The sequence below is a fragment of the Neodiprion fabricii genome, chromosome 6 (genome assembly GCF_021155785.1).
Source record: "Neodiprion fabricii isolate iyNeoFabr1 chromosome 6, iyNeoFabr1.1, whole genome shotgun sequence".
Classification (NCBI taxonomy): domain Eukaryota; kingdom Metazoa; phylum Arthropoda; class Insecta; order Hymenoptera; family Diprionidae; genus Neodiprion; species Neodiprion fabricii.
The window spans coordinates 17,722,737-17,743,039 of record NC_060244.1 but is presented as its reverse complement, the minus strand read 5'-3'; the positions used below and the strand labels follow the sequence as shown (position 1 = coordinate 17,743,039).

The 20,303-nt window shown below is 33.4% G+C and overlaps 6 protein-coding genes and 1 long non-coding RNA gene across 11 annotated transcripts in view; 3 read left to right on the top strand and 4 right to left on the bottom strand.

The window, feature by feature from the left end:
• LOC124184988 (fasciculation and elongation protein zeta-2-like) overlaps positions 1–20,303 on the bottom strand; it is a 296,636-nt gene that overhangs the window by 89,657 nt on the left and 186,676 nt on the right. The window lies entirely within an intron of this gene.
• LOC124184982 (glutaredoxin-related protein 5, mitochondrial) lies at positions 407–2,802 on the bottom strand. The gene is made up of 3 exons (XM_046575278.1): positions 2,693–2,802; positions 1,139–1,280; positions 407–706 (listed from the first exon to the last, which is right to left on the bottom strand). Exons 1-3 carry the CDS (start codon positions 2,768–2,770, stop codon positions 522–524), a joined length of 405 nt encoding a protein of 134 aa, XP_046431234.1. The 5' UTR covers positions 2,771–2,802; the 3' UTR covers positions 407–521.
• On the top strand, positions 3,107–4,910 carry LOC124184977 (N-alpha-acetyltransferase 20). Of its 3 annotated transcripts, XM_046575270.1 has the most exons (8): positions 3,114–3,261; positions 3,341–3,409; positions 3,646–3,670; positions 3,805–3,895; positions 4,159–4,288; positions 4,385–4,418; positions 4,486–4,521; positions 4,763–4,910. In XM_046575270.1, exons 2-8 carry the CDS (start codon positions 3,357–3,359, stop codon positions 4,814–4,816), a joined length of 423 nt encoding a protein of 140 aa, XP_046431226.1. In that variant the 5' UTR covers positions 3,114–3,261; positions 3,341–3,356; the 3' UTR covers positions 4,817–4,910. The 3 variants fall into 3 exon arrangements, with proteins under 3 accessions (XP_046431224.1, XP_046431226.1, XP_046431225.1); XM_046575268.1 differs by having other exon boundaries at positions 3,107–3,261; positions 4,385–4,521; XM_046575269.1 differs by having other exon boundaries at positions 3,141–3,409; positions 4,385–4,521.
• LOC124184906 lies at positions 6,608–16,080 on the top strand. Of its 2 annotated transcripts, XM_046575103.1 has the most exons (12): positions 6,608–6,957; positions 7,298–7,392; positions 7,486–7,640; positions 7,856–7,986; positions 8,182–8,317; positions 8,508–9,428; positions 9,529–9,901; positions 10,375–10,703; positions 10,896–11,130; positions 11,261–11,727; positions 15,094–15,883; positions 16,017–16,080. In XM_046575103.1, exons 1-10 carry the CDS (start codon positions 6,879–6,881, stop codon positions 11,621–11,623), a joined length of 2,817 nt encoding a protein of 938 aa, XP_046431059.1. In that variant the 5' UTR covers positions 6,608–6,878; the 3' UTR covers positions 11,624–11,727; positions 15,094–15,883; positions 16,017–16,080. The 2 variants fall into 2 exon arrangements, with proteins under 2 accessions (XP_046431059.1, XP_046431060.1); XM_046575104.1 differs by lacking the exon at positions 15,094–15,883.
• Positions 14,037–15,427, bottom strand: LOC124184994. The gene is made up of 3 exons (XR_006871303.1): positions 15,416–15,427; positions 15,092–15,220; positions 14,037–14,986 (listed from the first exon to the last, which is right to left on the bottom strand). It is a non-coding gene; the product is annotated as an uncharacterized LOC124184994 (long non-coding RNA).
• Positions 15,706–18,053, top strand: LOC124184967 (COMM domain-containing protein 10-like). The gene is made up of 4 exons (XM_046575249.1): positions 15,706–15,787; positions 16,123–16,187; positions 16,267–16,630; positions 16,751–18,053. The coding sequence occupies exons 1-4, from the start codon at positions 15,743–15,745 to the stop codon at positions 16,961–16,963; spliced, it is 687 nt and encodes a 228-aa protein (XP_046431205.1). The 5' UTR covers positions 15,706–15,742; the 3' UTR covers positions 16,964–18,053.
• LOC124184952 (coatomer subunit epsilon) lies at positions 17,135–20,251 on the bottom strand. Of its 2 annotated transcripts, none has more exons than XM_046575221.1 (3): positions 20,009–20,251; positions 18,972–19,460; positions 17,135–18,793 (listed from the first exon to the last, which is right to left on the bottom strand). In XM_046575221.1, exons 1-3 carry the CDS (start codon positions 20,105–20,107, stop codon positions 18,485–18,487), a joined length of 897 nt encoding a protein of 298 aa, XP_046431177.1. In that variant the 5' UTR covers positions 20,108–20,251; the 3' UTR covers positions 17,135–18,484. The 2 variants fall into 2 exon arrangements, with proteins under 2 accessions (XP_046431177.1, XP_046431176.1); XM_046575220.1 differs by having other exon boundaries at positions 20,003–20,212.

Below are 20,303 nucleotides of genomic sequence, written 5' to 3'. Positions count from 1 at the left end.
AAAAAAACAGCAATGACATTATGCTAAATATATCCCTTGTACAGGTATATAAATGTTCAGAGGACGAAAATTGAAAAGGAAATTAATTAATAGAAGGTAAATTATCACGAGTGACGTGATATTCAAATGGAGATAAATTATTTTTATATTTTATATAATGCAAGACACACATTATGTAATTACGAATGGATCAGGATTTGAATCAAATTCATTAACCTAGTCCTAATTTCACCCGATTCCTCTGCAGTTTTTTAATAATCTTATAAATGTTGGGACAGCATAAATATATATACATGCTCTGAAAAATCATGTAATGGTGTAAGTTGAAATATACATACGCTCTTATATAATTTAGGTGCATTACTCACGTTGCACTATGAAGGGGTGTTGAAAAAAGATGCACGTGTCAACTTAATTTGTTTGTTTTTTTTTTCTATTGTAACAGAAACTGACTAGGTACAAAATAAAATGAACAATAACGTGAATATATTAACTATTTACAGAGAATTAACACGTTGCATCTATTTCTTAGTGTTATCAGCCTCTTTTCCAGTTTCCAGAAGAAGGCTGTTAATACCAACTTTTTTCAACTCTTCAATCAATTCCCCGTTTTGATGCATTTGAAGCATTATGTCACATCCGCCAACGAATTCACCGTTTATATATACTTGCGGTATCGTTGGCCAGTTTGAAAATTCTTTTATACCTGTAAGAAATATACATGTAACAACACACACATGACCAAAATATAAGTATAACGATTATTACATATAGCACGTCGTATGTTATATTGTCAACGCAACGATTGTTAGCCAAAGACCACATAGCGTTTGACTAACCCATTGTATTATTCAATATCGCCAAAGGAAAAATGGTTATTAAAATAAGAGATAGTAATTTAAATTAATGTATAGATTAGCGATTGTTAAAAGGTTTTCTGTTAACCGTATATAATTATAAATTGGAATGTCACTTAGAAGTTTCTAGTCTTCGTGCGTTCTTTTTTTTTTGGATAGCATATATAAATTTTTTGAAAACCTAATTAACGTGGTTATATAAGCATTAATAATGGATAAACTCTTCTTGGAATCAACTAGAGTTGGGGTACTGAAATTTAAAAAATTTAATCAATTAGTACCTTGTCGAAGTTCTTCGTCAGCCAGTACATCATGTGCGTTATATTGTACACCATGCATTCTGAGGATTTGTACAACAGCATTACTGAAACCACATCTTGGTTCTTCTGGCACGCCTTTCATAAAAACTACTACTTTATTTCCCTAAATAATGAAAAAAGAACTCTGATATCATTAACAATAATAAATATCACTGGGTGATTCACTATTGACATTTGTTACGTGTAGTTGACGAAAATAAACTAGTCCTCCACATTTCATCTTTATCTTATAAGTATATTATTCTTAGTCTAAAATTGAAATTTTTAATGTTTACAGTATGAACGAAACCTCGAATATGCATTACTGTTGGATTTGAAATGAAAAAATGGAATACTGCATTATAATCTTCAAGATGTTAAGAATTACAAAGAGAATGAACATCTGTTTACACATCAAATTCTTTGACAAACGTTTGAGAAACACAGAAAAAGCCAAGTAATGTTACAAAAGTTAATCTCTATATTGTCATTACCGCTTTGTATGTAAATTTATAATCATTCTTCAGAAAGTTATGTCAAAAGAAACAAGCAAAATATCAATTCAAGTTTATTGGTTTTTTTTATAAGGCGTAATTTAGAAATTTCAATCTTAGACGAAAAATAAGAAATATGAGAAGTGTGATATACAAAAAGTATTATGTTTCCCTTATGGAACACTAAGCTTATGCTACTTCTGTATTACATAATTGTCAATCATCTGAGAATTCAACTCGTCAACTGAAATATTCAGTTTATATTCCTCGGAAGAAATTAAATTTTGTAATAATATAGAAATGCCAGTTAAAAAGGACAAGAATGTCAAAATTTTGGTTTAAAATATATAGATGTACAGCTAAATTGTTTGCGTCGTTAGAACCAGTATCTGCAAACTTCATAAAAAATATTGTTTCGTATAATGCTATTGAAACAACATGTGAATTTTAGACAAAGTGGCTAACAGAATGGCTCGCTGGATAGCAATTAATTTCATTCAACATATTATACGGAATTTTTCAGATATTGTATGTTTCTAGTATAGCAACGAAAGTTTGTTGTTATCACAGCCTCGTTGTTAAGTTATAAAGGAATAGAATTTTTGAGTTTGTTGGTTTCGAATTATTCACATGACTAAAACTGATGGCTGCAAAGTATGAAATATAAATATTAAACTTTATGAAGATATTTGCCTATTACAATTAGTCGAAACTGCGTATTAAATTTTCATATCATTCTTATACAGTAAGCCAAACAATAAGTAACAATATCATCGATCTGATTAAGATATTGAAATGCGAATTGTAAAATGCAAAACGCAAGTAAGATCCAGACACACCATACGAATGCAGTAAAAAATTGTCATCAACAGTCATTTAATAGAAAATGTCAAACAGGGAATGAAAATCAGTAACGTAACTTGCTACTAGCCCTGCAATGCCATTATTTCTGGAGAAATGAAAACGTTATATTTGTTGCATCATTTTCAACACGAAAGTAGTTACTCAAGGTGAAGTTGTTATTCGATATACTTTAACTCACCTTAACAAGATTTCCAATCTCCTCCGGTTTGGTTGCGAAATTTCTTACCAGAGACGCGAAACGTATGGTTCTGAACATCGTTAATGAATATTTCTAATAGACGGCGTTAACTGTTAAAATAAATTTATATCTAATAAGTTGCGTTGTGCGGTTTCTTTGGTAACCGCATAAGTTTTTCAGGTTAGTGTTAGGTTGGATTCTCTCACGATTCTTTTGATCCTCTTGATCGAAAAAAGTTAGGTTAGGATACAAATTATACGATGCACGTACCACCTGATCGATCGACTATTTGTGAAATAAGCCGTAGGAATAAGGATGTATAATTTGCGCCTAGTGCCATCTTGCGATCGCACGCAGTAGCCTTGCGCTTAATTGTAGCATTCAATTGTGTCCCCTGTGACAAAAAAGGCTCGGTCAAAAGGAAAAAGACTTAATTAAAAGAATTCTGTGCCTGCCCTAGTCTGCCCTCTAACTGTGCCTCTAACACGAAAACAGGAACTATCAAGAACCGCAAACACGCGATCGCAAAACGAACCACCAATACATGGTCAAACATCAACCATTTCAAAGTTAGTATTCTTCATTTTGTGAGAACCCGATGAAAATAAGATAACGTTTTACACAGGTTTCCATCGTAATTTGTTCTAGAAAATAAGCACAGAAAATGTCAATTCTAAGGCCGTTCACCTGCGATGATATGTTCAAATTCAACAATGTGTAAGTACTGATTCTACACGAAATGTAACCTGAAAAATATTTTGATCCAATAACAAAACTTCAATGCATTGTACAAAACTTGTATCAAAACAAATTATCATACTGTAAATCTGAATCTTTGATGCCATTTCATGTTATCAGTGAACTTCAGTTATCCAAGCTCGAATGGATTCTTTAACCAATGCAATGTAATCTTTATTATGATATTTTAATATTTTGTATCTGTTATGAAACAGGAATTTGGATCCACTCACAGAAACAGTATCCTTTCACATGCTGCATTATTCCACTTGTATCGCTAATTGTGATATACAAGAAGAAATAAGATTATCTGTCTTTAGGAAATGTTTATTTCAATTCAATTTTTAAATATATCCTCAACGGTTCGATCTTAGTATGGACTGTCATTCTACATGCAGTACCTGGCCCATTGGCCTGAGTATTTTCAAGTCGCTGAATCCCCATCTGGAGAAATTATGGGTTATAGTAAGTAAGCTGATATAAAATTAAGATAGTTTCGAAGAATTGAAAAATGAGTTCAATAATAGTTAAATATATCCGATAATTATTTATTACTATCTTTAGTTACTACGCCACAAAATAACTGAAAAATTTATTCTGGAAAGTTGAAAGCGTCTAGTTCCTATAAATGAGAAAAGTCAAATTTTCTAACAATAAATCCAAAGTGAATTTTATATAAATCTACTAGTATTAGCACTGGATCCCTTACTTCTATACTACCTTTGCAGTTATGGGAAAAGCCGAAGGTCACAGTGAAAATTGGCACGGTCATGTAACAGCTCTTACTGTTTCTCCTGATTATCGTAGGCTAGGACTAGCTGCAACATTAATGAAATTCTTGGAAGGAGTATCAGAAAAGTACGCACTACTTTCTCATTATTTTACTTTTGAAAGGTTTGCATGCAACAGTGATTCTATATATATATGTATATATAAAATTTAACAATGTTTCAGGAAGCAAGCCTACTTTGTCGACCTTTTTGTCAGAGTGAGTAACAAAGTCGCAATAAAAATGTATCAGGAACTGGGATATATTGTTTATAGAACTGTTTTAGAGTACTACAGTGGTGATCCAGATGAAGATGCTTATGGTTAGTCGCATGTTTAACTTATATTCAATTATAAAACAGTAAATTTATCTGAACAAATCTGTGGCAAAAAAAGTAAATCACATTGAAATTAAATTTCGGATTGATAATGTCCCTCAGCAGGATAAGGAGAAAGAGAAGAAAGTCATTGCTTGCAATTTGAATAAACTTCTATCTAATAATCTTCAAGGGATCTAATTATTAATTATGGTGGTGTTATTATTATATATTATTTTTGTTTCAGATATGCGGAAAGCTTTATCAAGGGATGTTAAAAAGAAGTCAGTTATACCATTAACACATCCCGTAAGACCCGATGAAGTTGATTGAGTGACAATTGTGAAAAATGTATAATTCTTATATAACAGACAACAATAAACGTAATGTCTTAATCCTTCTACTATCATACACACCAGTGATCAAAGACATAAACAATTTTGAACAGTTCTTGCATCATGTTTATATTAGATTCAAAAATTGATTTATTTTAATGTCAACGCTGATGCATTATCATGAATAAATGACGTAGGTTACGTGAATGCAAAAACGTCTGGGTGATCGATATTACTTATCGACAATCATTCAAATGCCGAATACATAAAAGTGAAATAAAAATATTTTTGACACTGAAAAATGTGCATATGCTGAAGAAAAATGTCAAACCCAACAAAGTAGCTATTCGCTTGAATAGCCTTTGACAACATTCTTTCCAAAGTGACATTACTGAATGTACTCTCCACGGTTTTTGTATAACCCTCTCTAGAATAATTGAACCCTCAGGAATGCAGAAAATACATTAAAAAACGCAAAGGACCAGCGGCACAGAAATTAGGTGGGAAATCTTTCGTTTTGCGGCTGTAAATCCTGATCAGTTGCAGCATATTCGGACTGCGCGCAATCGAACAATTCCTCTCGCAAAATAACGGCAATATAGTGCATCAAAGAATTAATATAACTATTTTTTAAAAGATCCAAAAGACAAAAAAAACCTTTCTTTTTCTAATTTTCAGAATTGTTTTGCCAAACTCGTCTCACCAGTCGTACCCCCAGGAATGCAAAAAAAAACCATCCAAAAGCGCGTCGAACCCACTAAACTGTATGTTACACCGATCAGTGATCGAACCCATTTAAGTGGTGGTACCAACCACGGTCTTACATACAGGTCTGGCAACGAAGGTAGTGGGGGTGGTTCATTTCACGGCCGGTTATTTATCTCACGTTGTGGCCGCCAGGACGGCGCTGTGATCGAGGGATTAAGACCATGGAACCAACAGGGAGAAATTAAGCTGCATTTTCATGTGCAACAACAGCAAAATGCTCTCATTGGTTGCTTGCTACGTATGGACCGGCGGCGGGGTTTTCTGCTGTGTGGAGCAAAACCAACTGCCATAGAAAATGGGTTCATTTCTGCTTTGAACAGCAATTTCATGTTACATGCTATTATAACATTTTAGAATTGTACTATTCGGAAACTTGGTAAAGTAGTATACACTGACACCTCAACGCTTGTACTAGCACGTAGAATAAACTGGAATTGAAACTTTGTAGCTATGAATTTGTGATTTTTCTCTTCCACCTCATCTAAAACCCGCGAAAAATGGACTGAAAAAATTCGAAAGGGTCAGCATTGCTCTTCTGCGATTTTCAGAGCTCAGAAACTGTTTGTCTCAGAATCTTTTTGCTAAGATCTTTCTTTAATAATCGGATCCTCAGGAATGCGGAAAAAACATCAAAAAGAGCATAGGACCAACAGCAGATGAATTGCGAACAAAATCTTACGTTTTTCGGCTGTAATTGCTCACAGCGTATTCAATAAAGCTTGCCTATAAGCTCTATGAGTGGCTGTTCGTGATTTAAGAAAATACTCTAATTCAATCTCATTATTCTAGAACCGTAATGCAGGCAATGCAGTGAAATGAATCAAGTATTGGAATAATGAGAAGGAATTACTCGGGCTGCCCGCAGCGTCAGGCTGGGTTTTCACGAGCAGCAAAATGCTGCCGAGTTTTTGACCAATAGGAATTCTAAAAAAGCAGGGAAGCGTTACCTAGAGTCTCTATAAAACGAATTCTAGCGCTACTGGTGCGCGCTGAACATAATAAGGCGTTGATCACTTGCTGAATGTGAATTACCTATTTTCTTACCATTCCTAATAGAACGAAATTCGGCAGCAAAATACTCCGGTAGCTTTTGCTGCCTATGAAAATCCAGCCCAGACATGTATTCTGAACTAGATTTTTTCCCTCTTGCCATGAGATAGCGCCACGTATGGATACCCATTTGACAGCTAGACGACGAATTGTGGCTTAAAATATTTTGAAAATTAAATTATTAGTAATAATGAAATAAATTCAGTAGAAATGCAAGATATTTGCGAAAATATTCGTACGGCAATCGAGCACGGCCGTACCGATATTATCCGATCTCTATTGGATGCATGTATGACCTTAACCTTATTTATAATTACACGAGTCTTATTAGTTACTACTTTAAATCATCGAAAACAAGTACATTTTCATGATTATCAATTATTCTTTCACGAATTGTTGCAATATATCCCTATTGTATATCTCTGTTATACTTGTTAGGCTTTCCTTATCGAAACAAGTGCCAATACAATACAACTATCTGATGGTCAGAACAATTATTTGTCACATGCCGAATGTTTATACCAACTGATTAGACACCATATTTTTGATGCATCAGTCTGTTAGACTTGTCTAATCTTACACAATTTCCCAGCACAATATTCCGAACTTAATTACTCAATTTTGATCAGGTGAAAATGGAAATACAGGAGAGAGCATTACAAAGGAAAAAATTCTGAATCAGGCTCTCTTAGAGGAAGGGACTTTCCTTCTGTACGCATCTAAGGTGTGTACAATTTTTTAGAGCAACTGTATGAAAAATCAGTTTCTTATGCATGAATAATATGGTTTGAAATTGAATTTATTGCACCCATCATAGATAAATCAAGTAGACGTTGTGCGAAGTCTTCTTAGCTGCGGTGCAGATCCTACAATTCAAAACTCTCAGGGTTACAATGCAGTTGACGTTGCATCTTCTGATGCAATACGACGTATTTATGTCGAAGAACTCTTAAGAGCTACCGCTGCATCTGAGTGAGTATGACAGAATTAAATGTCTTTGTAACATAAATCTATGACTCTCAAGTAAATTAACATTTATTTAATGACTTAAACTTATTTGTTTGAGCCAAACTACTAGTCATTCCTTCTAATAAATCGAGTATTGAGTACTTTGCATACATCTCACTAATAACTGAGAAATTTCATAACTTGGAGAATTGATAGAAGCTTTATATTCATCTTCACAGGCTGGAAAGAGTTGTGCAATTACTAGCTGCAGGGATAAACATAAATTCCTGGGATTCAGAGGGGAGTAAAAATACTCCACTTCATTGGGCTGCTTGCTATGGCAACAAAGACATAATTAAGTGTCTGATAGGTATTTTATATATTAAATGAAAGAAACAGTCTCCCCTTAGTAATAATAACAAAGATAACGAACTTTGCTGATTGCAATAAATATTTGTGGGGTACCCAGAATATATGCAGCTTTAATAAATGTACTCATTCACTTGAATAAAACAAAGATTGAAAAGACAAATTAAGCACAAATGCATTATTACTCTAATTGTAGACAGAGGAGCAGATGTTAATGCAGAGAATAGTTGCGGAGCAACCCCTTTACATGATGCAGTTAATCGTGGAGAAGTGACAATTTGTCAGGAACTGTTACATTCTGGAGCTAATCCTCTTGCACGTGCAAACAAAGGGTAAAAACATTCAAATCTTTTGTTATCTTGAGATTATCAAACATGTGTATCTTTCAATTTCAACTTTCACTAATTGAAGTGTCTTACAAAACGAAATTTACAAAGAAAGGTAGATTGTAGCAATGTAATGCCAATTCAGTAATTTTTATTATCTTTGTAAACCAATAATAGTAATCTTACAATGTTACAGAACATTCGCTGGGAAAACTCCATATGATTTGGCAATTGGAAAGCCTACATTGCATTCTATGTTGCAGAAATTTTTAGCAATCGTAACATCTAATGAAAGCAGTAGTATGCATAATGCTAATACGTTTATGAGCCAAAACTATGGAGACCGAAAAGTATCAAAGTCTTCAAATTTGAGCCAACTTTCAATAGATTCTACCAATAAATCATTTGACCAAATATTTGAGGGGATGAGTCGTGAACCTGGAATCGATAGTCCTGTTAAAAGTATAGGAGAAAGATATGGGATATTCAATCTCATTTGGCCACAGCCGAAGACTATTATCGAACTTCCAGACGCACTTCCATTCATTGCAGGAAAAGAACTATTTATTTCTATAATACAAGGCACTGAATCGATCCACAGAATATTGGATGTATGGGAGATTAGTAGGTCAATATTATTGGAGCTTGGTCATGACGTTAAAATTGGTGAAGTACAACCAAGATCTGGAAAACTATATTCCGATCAACAGATAGAGTGTTTAGTTAATGGAAACCTCTTCAACGTTAGTAACGGCTACCAACTGCTGATTTCTCAAAATGTTATTAAAGTAACTGCTGGTAGTTTGGCAGGCTTGCATTACGCGGTTTGTACGTTTGTACAAATCCTAAGATTGTGCAAAACTCACAAAACATCAGATGTATGCGAAATTGATGCTGTCTTAGTTAAGGACGAACCAAGATTCAAACACAGAGGCGTATTACTGGACATATCTCCAAGAGGACGAATACCCAACCTAGAATACTTATTCCACATGATCGATTTATGGTCAGCATTTAAAATATCTCACTTACATCTTTACTCTAGGTTGGCACCAAGCTGTGATTGGCAATTATGTTACACTAGATCAGAAATGGTGACGCTGGACAGATACTGCAGGTTTGCATTAGTATAATTTTTCAACGGTTGAAAATGTTTGTTATCGCTTTCCACAATAAAAATTCAGTTTACGACCTGATTTACGATTTTATCTTTACAGAGATCGGCACTTGGAATTAGTGCCCGCATTGGACGTTGACTCAAACGTAAGTCAACGTCACTTACCCCAAATGTGGCCAGTATTTCAAGAACTGCTTGCCACCTTTCCAAGTCTAAATTACGTACATGTTGGGCCCCGGCTGGCTGGTTTGCTTGTTCAGTTAGAAAATTTGGACTCAAGTTTATCTGGGAATGAAACTGTGGAAACAGATATGTCTGAAGTATTCAAATCGTACTCTTGTCTCCAAGAACTTTGGCATATTTTAAACTTGAATTCCGATGCAACGTTATTACTATGTTCAAATGGACTACACTCCAAACCGGACTTACGAAACGTTCCAAGCAATGTCGTCCTGGTGGAATATGGTTTTCAGGTAATGAATAATTCATGTTGTATCGGTATAAAAATATATATAAAGGATCGATATACAGTGGGGTGTCCCTTATTTGTGTGATTTTGGAGTTTTGTCAATTACACTCCAAAAATATATTGAAATTATAGATAAAAAAATCCCCTGTAAATATAAAAATTTTTGGATATTATTAAAACGTACCAGAGAGCGACGGAACTCTTAAATGTAAAATAAATTGAAACTCTAACTTGTTAATATTATCCAAAAATTTTTGTATTGACAGGGGATTTTTTTTTTCTATAATATCAACATATTTTTGGAGTGCAATCGAAAATATTCCAAAATGCCCGAACTATAACGGACACCCTAATTTTCAGGGTAATTTATTCATTCAGCAGGCTCTCACGTTCAGCAATGAATAAATGATCCTGTGGAAAGTGCTTTACTATTTTATCATTGAAAGTTCTAAGGAGAGTTTTCCTCTGTTATTTCAGGCTGACTACGATTTCTCAGAATGGACAGAAGTATTCAGAAATGCTGGTGGCAATGTGTTGCCTAGCTCTGGAACAGCAAGTTATAATAGTTTGGCTGGATGTCCGGCTTCGACTTATGCCAACACAAGAAATGCTGTAAAAACTGCCCTACAGCAAAATTCATTCGGTATTGTCGTAGCTCACTGGTCAGGTAGCCATCATTTGACCCCGCACCCGTTCGCTTGGGTAGGGTTTTTAATTGCAGCTGGGCTTGCCTGGAATCCAGCTAGCGAGTTTGATACTTTCAATATGGAAAGCTGTGATATGTCTGAACTCCCTAATACTTCCAGGTAATCGTTTGGATTAGTTCCAGTTATGTACCTAGAGTTCTGTTCTTCAATTTTTATCTTAGAAGAAAGTTGTAAAATATTAACAAATTTACCATTAAAATCAACAATGATATTTCACTAATCAATGTAATTTACAATTACATATCTTGATCTAGATGTAAACAAAATGTCTACTCATTCATATTTCTGCAGACAGCTGACTCTAGCAAAACTGCTCGATATTCATGTTTTTTCGGACTCGGAAGGAAAAGTAGGCAATGCAATACTTGAATTAGGACGCGTGGATACGTTAGTACTAACATTGAGCAAAAATCAAGCAGTAACAGACTTGAAGCAAATACCAGATAACAGAGGTTCTACTCTGTATCGGCTTTTAACTGACCCAGACAATGTTACGTTAGATAATCTATCGACTGATTTATTTGTGGTGAGTTGATCTGTGAATATTATTATTGCAAAGCGAGACCGCTTTCTACAAATTGAAACTGCAAACTTATTAATCTAATGTAAATAACTAGACCATGTCAAAATCTTTAATTCAATTATAATATTTTCAGAAAATTACTAAGCAAATTAAACGCATTTCCCACTCATTGTATGAAGTAAACCTAACATCAAAGTTTGCTTTAATGGAAATTCAGGAACTTCAATTAACAGCAGACTTGATGCTGACTGCCTGTCGTATTGGTAGAACTCTGATCGGTGTTGGCGTTAATCCAAATAGCAATATGGGCCTAGCTGTTATTAACCTTGGAGTAAGCAATTTACCACCGACTTTTAGGACGGATATAGCCAACAAGCTTTTAGCTCATATTGAGCAGTACAAAGGTGCTTGGCTACAAAGACACTTGCCTCAAGGGCTTCAAAGTTCCTTGTTAGTGTTAACTGCGGCCTTACATAGATTTGTGCCCGAATCATAATCCTAAATTAAGAGAAAATATACAGCAGTCATATACAAAAAACATAGCTAGGCATGGAAATAAAATCAGACTTGGATAGCCGACATATATCAGTAATTTGATAGGTAAATATAACACCAATGCCATCCCTGTTGCTCTTTTGTGACAAGATATAGAGTGAAATATTTTGTCCACTTCACACACCTATGTGCAATTGTTTCAATACATTGAAGTTTGAGTGAAAAATTTGCAAACCTATTAGACAAAACTTGTTTCCAACATCGCAACACTATGGTTTAGAAAAAAAAAACGAGTTAGAAATGATTAGTAAGTCATTTCATATTACACAAATTTTTCAAGTGACAAATAAAATGAAACTGTGTTGCCTTAATTTGTAATTTCTACTATTGTCCAGCAGTTTTTGAAGTATTATTAACAATGGTATCTAGTACTAATAATAGAATAATTACAGCTTATAGCCTAAATATGTACCTGGAATGAAGGTATAAAAGAAATAAAATCTTTTAAACAATATATACATACATACATATATATATATATTCATATATATATATACACACACATATATATTGAGTATAGAATGTTTAATCAGAATATCGAAATAATACAATTTTTGGAATACTGCATTGTCAATTGAGGCCTCAATTATTTATATACAAGGTGAGAAATTCTAAGTTTTGTGACATTTATGAAAAGTTTTTGAAATGTATCTTATAAAGCACTGAAAATAATATTTTCTTGCAGGAAACATAGATATCACGACATAATTTCTTGAATTTTCTTCCAATTATTTCACTCGCGATCGTACTACATCTGTTGAATTTCTTGCCATACTTTTCTTCCATTACAAGATGGTCTTCTACTTCTATTTGACAAGGTACTGGTGTACAAAGCCATCCAATTTTATTTCGTCGAACATGAAGTAGTGTCACTATTTTACCCTTTTTATTATAGATTATCTAGCAGATGCATAGTGCTAAATTAAATTTTTTTTATAGATATTACTTTGTGAATGAAGCTGATTTCGAACAATAGGTGAATTATTACTCTTATTTACTGACAGTTCCTTCTAAAGAATTCTAAAATTATCGATATCAGTATTATTTGGTATAACTATTTTTCAGAAAGGCACATTTGAAAGACTTATCAAAAGTCAGTAAAAAAAATGTTAAGACAGCAGGAGGTTCATCACACATTCTCAAGTTCTTACTCTGCAGGCTTTCGCTGCATAGTCGTTAGAATTCGAATTGATTTATTCTTGGGAATAAAAACCATGTTCAAAAGAATATGAGGCAACAAAGTGACAGACGTCTTGTTTGCAGTTCAGCAGTTGTGATTATTGTATTAAAAAAATTTGTCCATAAAGAACCGACTTGTAGAATAGTATTAACATCAGTAAGAATTGTACTCTGTAATTTTTGTACATAATACAATTATGGTAGCCTATTTTAAAATTTGACTCATCAGGCTACAATAAGATGAATTAGACTGCGTGTGAAAAAATTGAATTCGGTTGATACAATGAAAATGTCATTTAAGCAATCATCTATAGTACGATAAATAAATATTAGTCACCTATAAAGTAAAAGCAGTTCGTTTGTTCCACTCCTATCGAATTTTATTTGTAAAAAGTTTCTTCTATAGTATTCCAACTATTTTTTTAATCTTGGCTGAGTCTAGGCATGTTGAGTGGTTGTATAAATAAACAACATACCTATATGTATAGCATGAGGATGAAAACTACGGCAAAACCGAAAAAAATATTAGTTTGAATCTAACTATTTTTTTAAATCCCCAATTCTGAGAAAAGAATGTACACTCTCAGAGCTAATTGTAAGCACAGTGTAGCGATTCCCACAATATTCATGTTACCTTATCAATGTACTTGTTATTAAAGATATACAACTACAATACAAGCCCACTGGTTAATTTAAATAAATGTGAAAGTTGTCTAATTGTATAAATTATAATACTCTATATAATTGAAACAAAATCTTGACGTAAAAGGGAAAGTAATAATGTACAAGTTAAATACTTCCATTAAAAAAGTTGAACTTATTTCATGATCACGTTGTAAAGATTTGAAGGAAAATTTGGGGTCTTCGAATTTTCTTTAAAAATCAAAATCTTTGACTATTTTCTACCTGCTCTGTCGAAGTACTGTTGTTAACAAGATTATTACGATTGTTCTCCGTCCAACCACCCATTTCTAAGTCTTCCTTGCGTTGTGCTTCAGCCTCTTCGGCTTTCATTCTATAGTATTCGTTAATTTCAAATTGAAATTTTGGGCTTGTTATACCAAAAAAGTTTGCTAGGGATTCTCCAACGTAATCACAAGCACTCAAGGTCTTACTACCCACCCAGGTTGTCTGATACCATATCCACGGAAACCAAGTCAGGGTTTTCTGCTCCATAGCAAAAAATAAGAGAAAAAAGAAAAATTTTGTTAGAACTTCAAATTAGCTTAAAACTTCAGCTTTATCAGAATAATTATCTGATATTTCACAAAAAGTAAGCTTCTGTATATCGAAAATCTCATGTTTTGTTTTAGTGGTCGCTATTAAAAACTTCTCATTTGAAGGATAGACACTCGCTATTAATAAATCACTTCAGATTGGGAAATTTTAACTCAGGATTGAACCAATCAGATGTCAAGCATCAGGCACAAAACACCTTCGTTATACTAGTCAAAGTTGAATGGTTCATCGGTATATTTCAGGTTCAACAATAATTCTGTTGCAGTAACTTTTAGGGATATCTCATTCAAATCTGGTGAATCACAACACCTAAAGCAATTGAAAAGTAATAAGAATTGTTGAAGTTTACAGCACCAACATATAGAGATGTGGCATTAAGAATTTTCCAATGATTAAAAAATTATTTAATCTGTCGAATATTTTGACTGAAATGTTTGGAATTCAAAGATATAATTTAAAGAAAAAACCACTACAAATTATAAGTATGGTACGTTGTCTCATGAAATAATCGTTTGAAAATTACAAAAATAATTCAGGTATTCTTTTGAATTCGATTGAGATGTGAGTCGATAGTATAATTTCTCATCTTACCAAATAGGGAAAATAAAATACATTTTCTTTGTAACTGCATAATTTCTCATTTGATTTAAAGGAAAAAAATGGTAAAGAATTAGTTTACATTCTCTTCAACCAGCTTTGCTTAATGTAGATTACAGAGTATCAAATACTGTAGGAACGTTAAGTCAGCCATTATATGACCTTCATTTTTCCTTTTTATTTTTATTTCTTCATTGTAATGTTAACTTGATTTTTCAATTCTCACCATTAAAACGTTCATGTTGTGTCGATGTATTTTAATTTAAGTCCATATGCAGTAGCGTTCTACCTATTTATTGTTCATCAAAATGAATAATTGATGCACAGCGTTCTTTTACCTTCACATCAATAAAGGAAATTATAGTGCTATTTTATTAAAGTAAATTGGACTTACAGGATCGACGACTGGTAGTTCTACCTTTGCCTTCTGACCATCACTTTCATCACCGGAGGAATATTCTTCCAGAGTTCCGTCCGAGCAGTGGATCACTCTTCTCGGCTCCTTGGTTTTTCTGGGTTCCATCTTATAACAAAATAGATACCGAATATCATGCAGATACAATGATAAAATTATTGAAAATCATTAGCAATGATGTAACATTCTAGAAACAGCTCATATAGTAATCTTCAATGTAATGCTGTTACTCGAAATTGACGCTGTTACTTGTGCTAAGTAATTGTTGTGAAAAGATTGTTGTCATGAATGTTTACAATTTACCTTTGATGGGTTTATGGGAATGATTTTATTTTTCTTCCCCAGTTTATTTGGTCAACTTTTCAATTTATTCAAGATACACTTATACATACATACATACATACATAAATTCAAATAACTAAATGTTGAAATAATAGAACTCTCCGATGCGTTTTTCAACTTATAGTCTTTGCTCAGTCAACGCTTTGATAATTCGTATGACAACACCCGTCAAAATAACCGTATGGTCATCAATATAGCGATGGAAATAGTACTCAACACATCCAAAGTTTTGCTATGTCAAACAAGGCTATCGGTAACGGATGAGATCACTTTGAATGAGTAATACATATGCGAGCTCTTATCGTGTTCTTTATTTCCGTTTTTTCATCCTTGGTGAGTCGCCATACATAGATAGCTATTGGTGCGAAAAATCGTACGAAAATGAGAAAAAAATAACATTGGATGATTGTATTGGATAAGTATTTACAGGTTAGAAAATTCACATATTTTTTCTAGGTATATGGAAATTTGGACAATACTTTCAAGATTCCAACCATAAACGATCAAGCGTTATTTACACCACACTTTAACCATCATATAATGTGACGCTCTCATTTGACAGGTGTCAAGATCACAAAATCATTTCGCATCAACGTAAACATAGTCGACAGATAATTTTTATGTGTGCAAAAATGGTACAATACTGTCTAATGACTTGTTTTATATAGATTGAATCCAACAAGGCGTTGAACAAGTATTCTGTAATGACTTCGTGGATAACTCTGACGCCAAGGTAAAGTTGTTTTCGTTTATCGCTTTGTCTCATCAAATTATTCTGCCGGTTTTTAATGCACTTTTATTTGTGTTTGCAGGCTAAGAGAAGGCCTCGATATTGTAGATAGAATAGATTCTGGTAAACTTCGTCTTCTTGCATCTAGAATTTGCCAAAATTTACAGACAAGTGTTGAAGGCAACGTGTTTAGTCCCAGCCAAGAAGAAAAATTGTCCGTTTCTTTAGAGTTGAATAAAACAGAGTTGAGCTTACTTCTCGACACTACGACACTGATCTATGCACAAGCTGCTTATCACGTTGTCAAGCCTGCCTTGATGGAATCTGACATGAAAGAAACATTCGCTCTTCAACATGAAAAAGCTGATGTACTTGTTCAGATCTGGGCTACTTACGCAAAGAGTATAGTTGATGAATTACGACAAAAGTCTATTTTTCCAGTCCAGGTGAATGCACATGTATTTAAAAAATTTCAAATCATTATTTTGTACGCATAATAAGGATTTTGATGGTAAAAAAACAGCAATGAAAATACCTTCAAATATCATTATTTGTTATTTTTTAAGGTTACCGAGATTAATTGGAATCTCAATGTTCAGTCTTCGTCTACGGTAGTGGCCAAAGATATGCGTCCGACTGTAACGCTTCAAGTTGGGCTAACAGATACTTCGAGCAAGCAGTCAAAGTCATCGTTAACTATTGAAACTGACAAAACAGGCTTATTAGAGCTCTACAATAATTTAGAAAAGATCCAAATGCAATTAGATTCCCTTAAATAAGGATTCAGTTGTAAAAATATAATAAACTATTGATTGTTGAAGGAAAGAATAACAATCTATAAAACAAGTGTTATTTACAGTTGAAATCATTCTCTTACTAATCCATAGTTGAAACGATTTTTAACCAATCATTGAGTCAGGGCATGGTGCAAAGGTCGAGCATGGTCAATATTAGGTATATATTATATTTTCCTGTCATTTTGTATTGTCTCAATTAAGCAGACTTACATCACTTCACAAAATTTGTATTATTGTAATAACACTTTGAAATGGTGATACCATGACTCAAATCTACATGCGTACCTAGAATACTTCCTTGACTTATTCATATAATGGACGATCATAGTACGTGCCAGTTCTTCTTATATTAATAATGAGACTAACACTATGCAAATTGCACGGGTAAAATTTTTAGTACTATTTTTACTAATTCTGTTTTGATATTTTGTCTGTTATATATATGTCTATATTCATTTATTCTTTTGACTATTGCAATAGTCACTACAGGGCAATTGAAATATTTATTTTATGCGAAAATAATTGTACATTGGTCATCTATCTGTGCCATTGAGAGATAATGCACAAAGTAAAATCTAGGTATAGGGTTGGAATTAATAGAATACAATTACCATAGTATACGGCAATAATTAGATAATCTAACATATCCGTTTATTATTCAAGGGAATGGAATAGAAAATACGATTCATGCAAGATGGATATTACCCTTATTTCTTAAGTCCTATCGTTGATTAAAAAATTTGCGGCAGTATTGTTAATTTCTTCTTTTTTTTTGTTTTGCAACGAAAATAATATGGTAACGAAATAAAATATTTGGATGTTCACATAATCCTGGACAGAAGTAGAGCTTTTGATTTACGTTAATATTCATTCCATCAATTTTGTAAATTGTTGAACAATTTTATAATTACTCGTACATACTTTAGTGAACTGAAAGTTGTCACAATGTTGAGTTCCACTGATATATGAAATAATTTCTCCGAATTCAATTACTCTTCACAAAAGAAAAACCAGACAGCAGTATCGTTTGGCAAAGGCGTAAAAATCGCTTGTGATTTGTGCAAAACTCAATGTAATGTGGAAAAAAATATAAAATATTTTTGTATTTGAGCACGAAGACATAGATTCAGAAATCAGCCGTTGCATGAAAACAAATTAATTCAAGTTTCAGGTGACACTGAACAATAGTCAGAATCACATTTATCCAATGAAAATACCTATCTAGCCTTAATTTATTGTTGAATAACATTCTTTCAACCATACCCTGAATTTATCATCTATCGTATCATCTCATCTTACGGCTTTCTTTATATATTCTTATCATCAGAACTGCCTCAAATTGCACCCAATTTAAATGTGCAGTCGGTATACATGTTTTGGTCAAAGAAATAGAAATTTTTACTCAACGCTCACTGCTGTCTAGTATTCAGCACTCTTTTCACGTCATCAAGTAATACGATACTTTTATCATCCAATTGAGTGCCAGTACCGTAGTTGGTATACTCAGGCGGATGGTGAATATTGTTTTTTGAGTCTCTGAAACTCAATTTCTTTTTGCAAATATTCTTTAACAAAAGGATGGTCTAAATGGGAGTCCTTCAACTGACTCAAGTAGCGATTTACAACTTCTGGTGGCTTCCCCATATGCTGCGAAAGAACAATCATATTAATCAATGCGTCTGGATTGTTGCTATCTTTGTCCAATGATTCTTGCAACGCCGATTCTGCCTCTTCATATTTTGCCTGTCCAATAAAGCATGTCGCTTGACCATTTAACAGCATGCTTGTGCTTGAATGTTTATCAATCATTTCCTGGAATCAGTGATAGAAATTAGTATAAAAGACTAAAAATCTGTTTTTCTCTGACAAATTATTGTCCAAGCTTATTGTTAGACCTTGAGACAATAAATATCAGACTACGATCAAGTTTTCCAAGTACCATAATATGAGAATATCATCATTTCTACTTCTGATCAGCAGTTATCTGTACCTGGAATATATAATATGCATCTTGGAGTTTATCACCTCCGCTACTTATATTGAGCCAGGCTTGAGCTAATTGGGTTAAAGTAGCGTCGTCATCCTTTTCTTGCATTGCTTTAAGTTCTTTTCTTGCCAAATCGAGACGGTCCATTTTAAGATAAATTTGTAGTGTAAGAGCGAGGCATTCCAGATTATCCGCATTTCGCAATATTCTTAATGCAGATTCTAAATTCTTTTCATGATAATAAATTGTCGCTGCAACAATCATGAAGTTGTGATTGTCTATATTAGCATTTTTGGCTATTTGGTCAAGTTCAGCAATGATCGCTTCACGCCTATTTGAATTGGCAAAGTATTCCGCCAGCATTTTCAGTGGCTGTAGATCTGATGGAGATGAATTATTTATTTCGTCCAGTACCACTCGGAATTTTCTTTGTGCTATGTAAACTCGGTACAGAAATACATCTCGTTCCAGAGCTATTTCTGACGTAGATGGCTATATTAAAGGATGAATAAAGGTAAAAATGTGATCACTTGTTCATCAATTTTGTTTATACGGTTGTTATTTAAATTATAATCTGATTGAGGTTATGTTAGGTTTGCGTATAAATCTCATTCGTCAGTAATACGGTACTGTAAAGAAAAATAACAGGTAAAAGAATATTTAACAACGCGTTATGAAATAGTTACGAAAGTAATTACTCATTTATATGTATTTTTCATTTCAATAACTTCAGATTTCGTTCCGTAGAATTTCCAAATAGCAATCTATGAATTAGGTTAATGATTCAATGATCAACGCGTTTATTATGATTTCAGCAATACATATCATACGAAAGATTCGTTGGAGATTTAAACACAGAAATATCCCAAGCTAGGGCCAAGTGCAAAACAAATATTTGTGAAGTGTTTCAATAAAGTGTACAGGAGTCTACGTCGCCAACGGTGTAGCAGCAACTTGGCAGTTTGATAATAACACATGCAGAAGGACAGTATTGTTGAAACATTAAGAAAAATATTCTAGAAAACTGTTTATACCTTTACTTTTTGGGCTTCGTTGATACATTGTTGATAATTACCGATGTAAAAATGATTTTTAACATCGAATAATTCATCAACGTCGGCCTGCTGCTGACGTGCCATCTTTTTATACTGGCCCTGTCACACGTTACATCAATGTGTTCCAGTTTCAATCCGATTTGTAAACTAATCGTTGTTTATCGCGACCGATTCTAGCTCAAAATACGATTATACAATATATGGATTTTCTATTAATGGGATTATGCTGTGTCGTGTCGATGAAATTTTTCGAGCAAGGTATTTACCAAATTAAATGAAA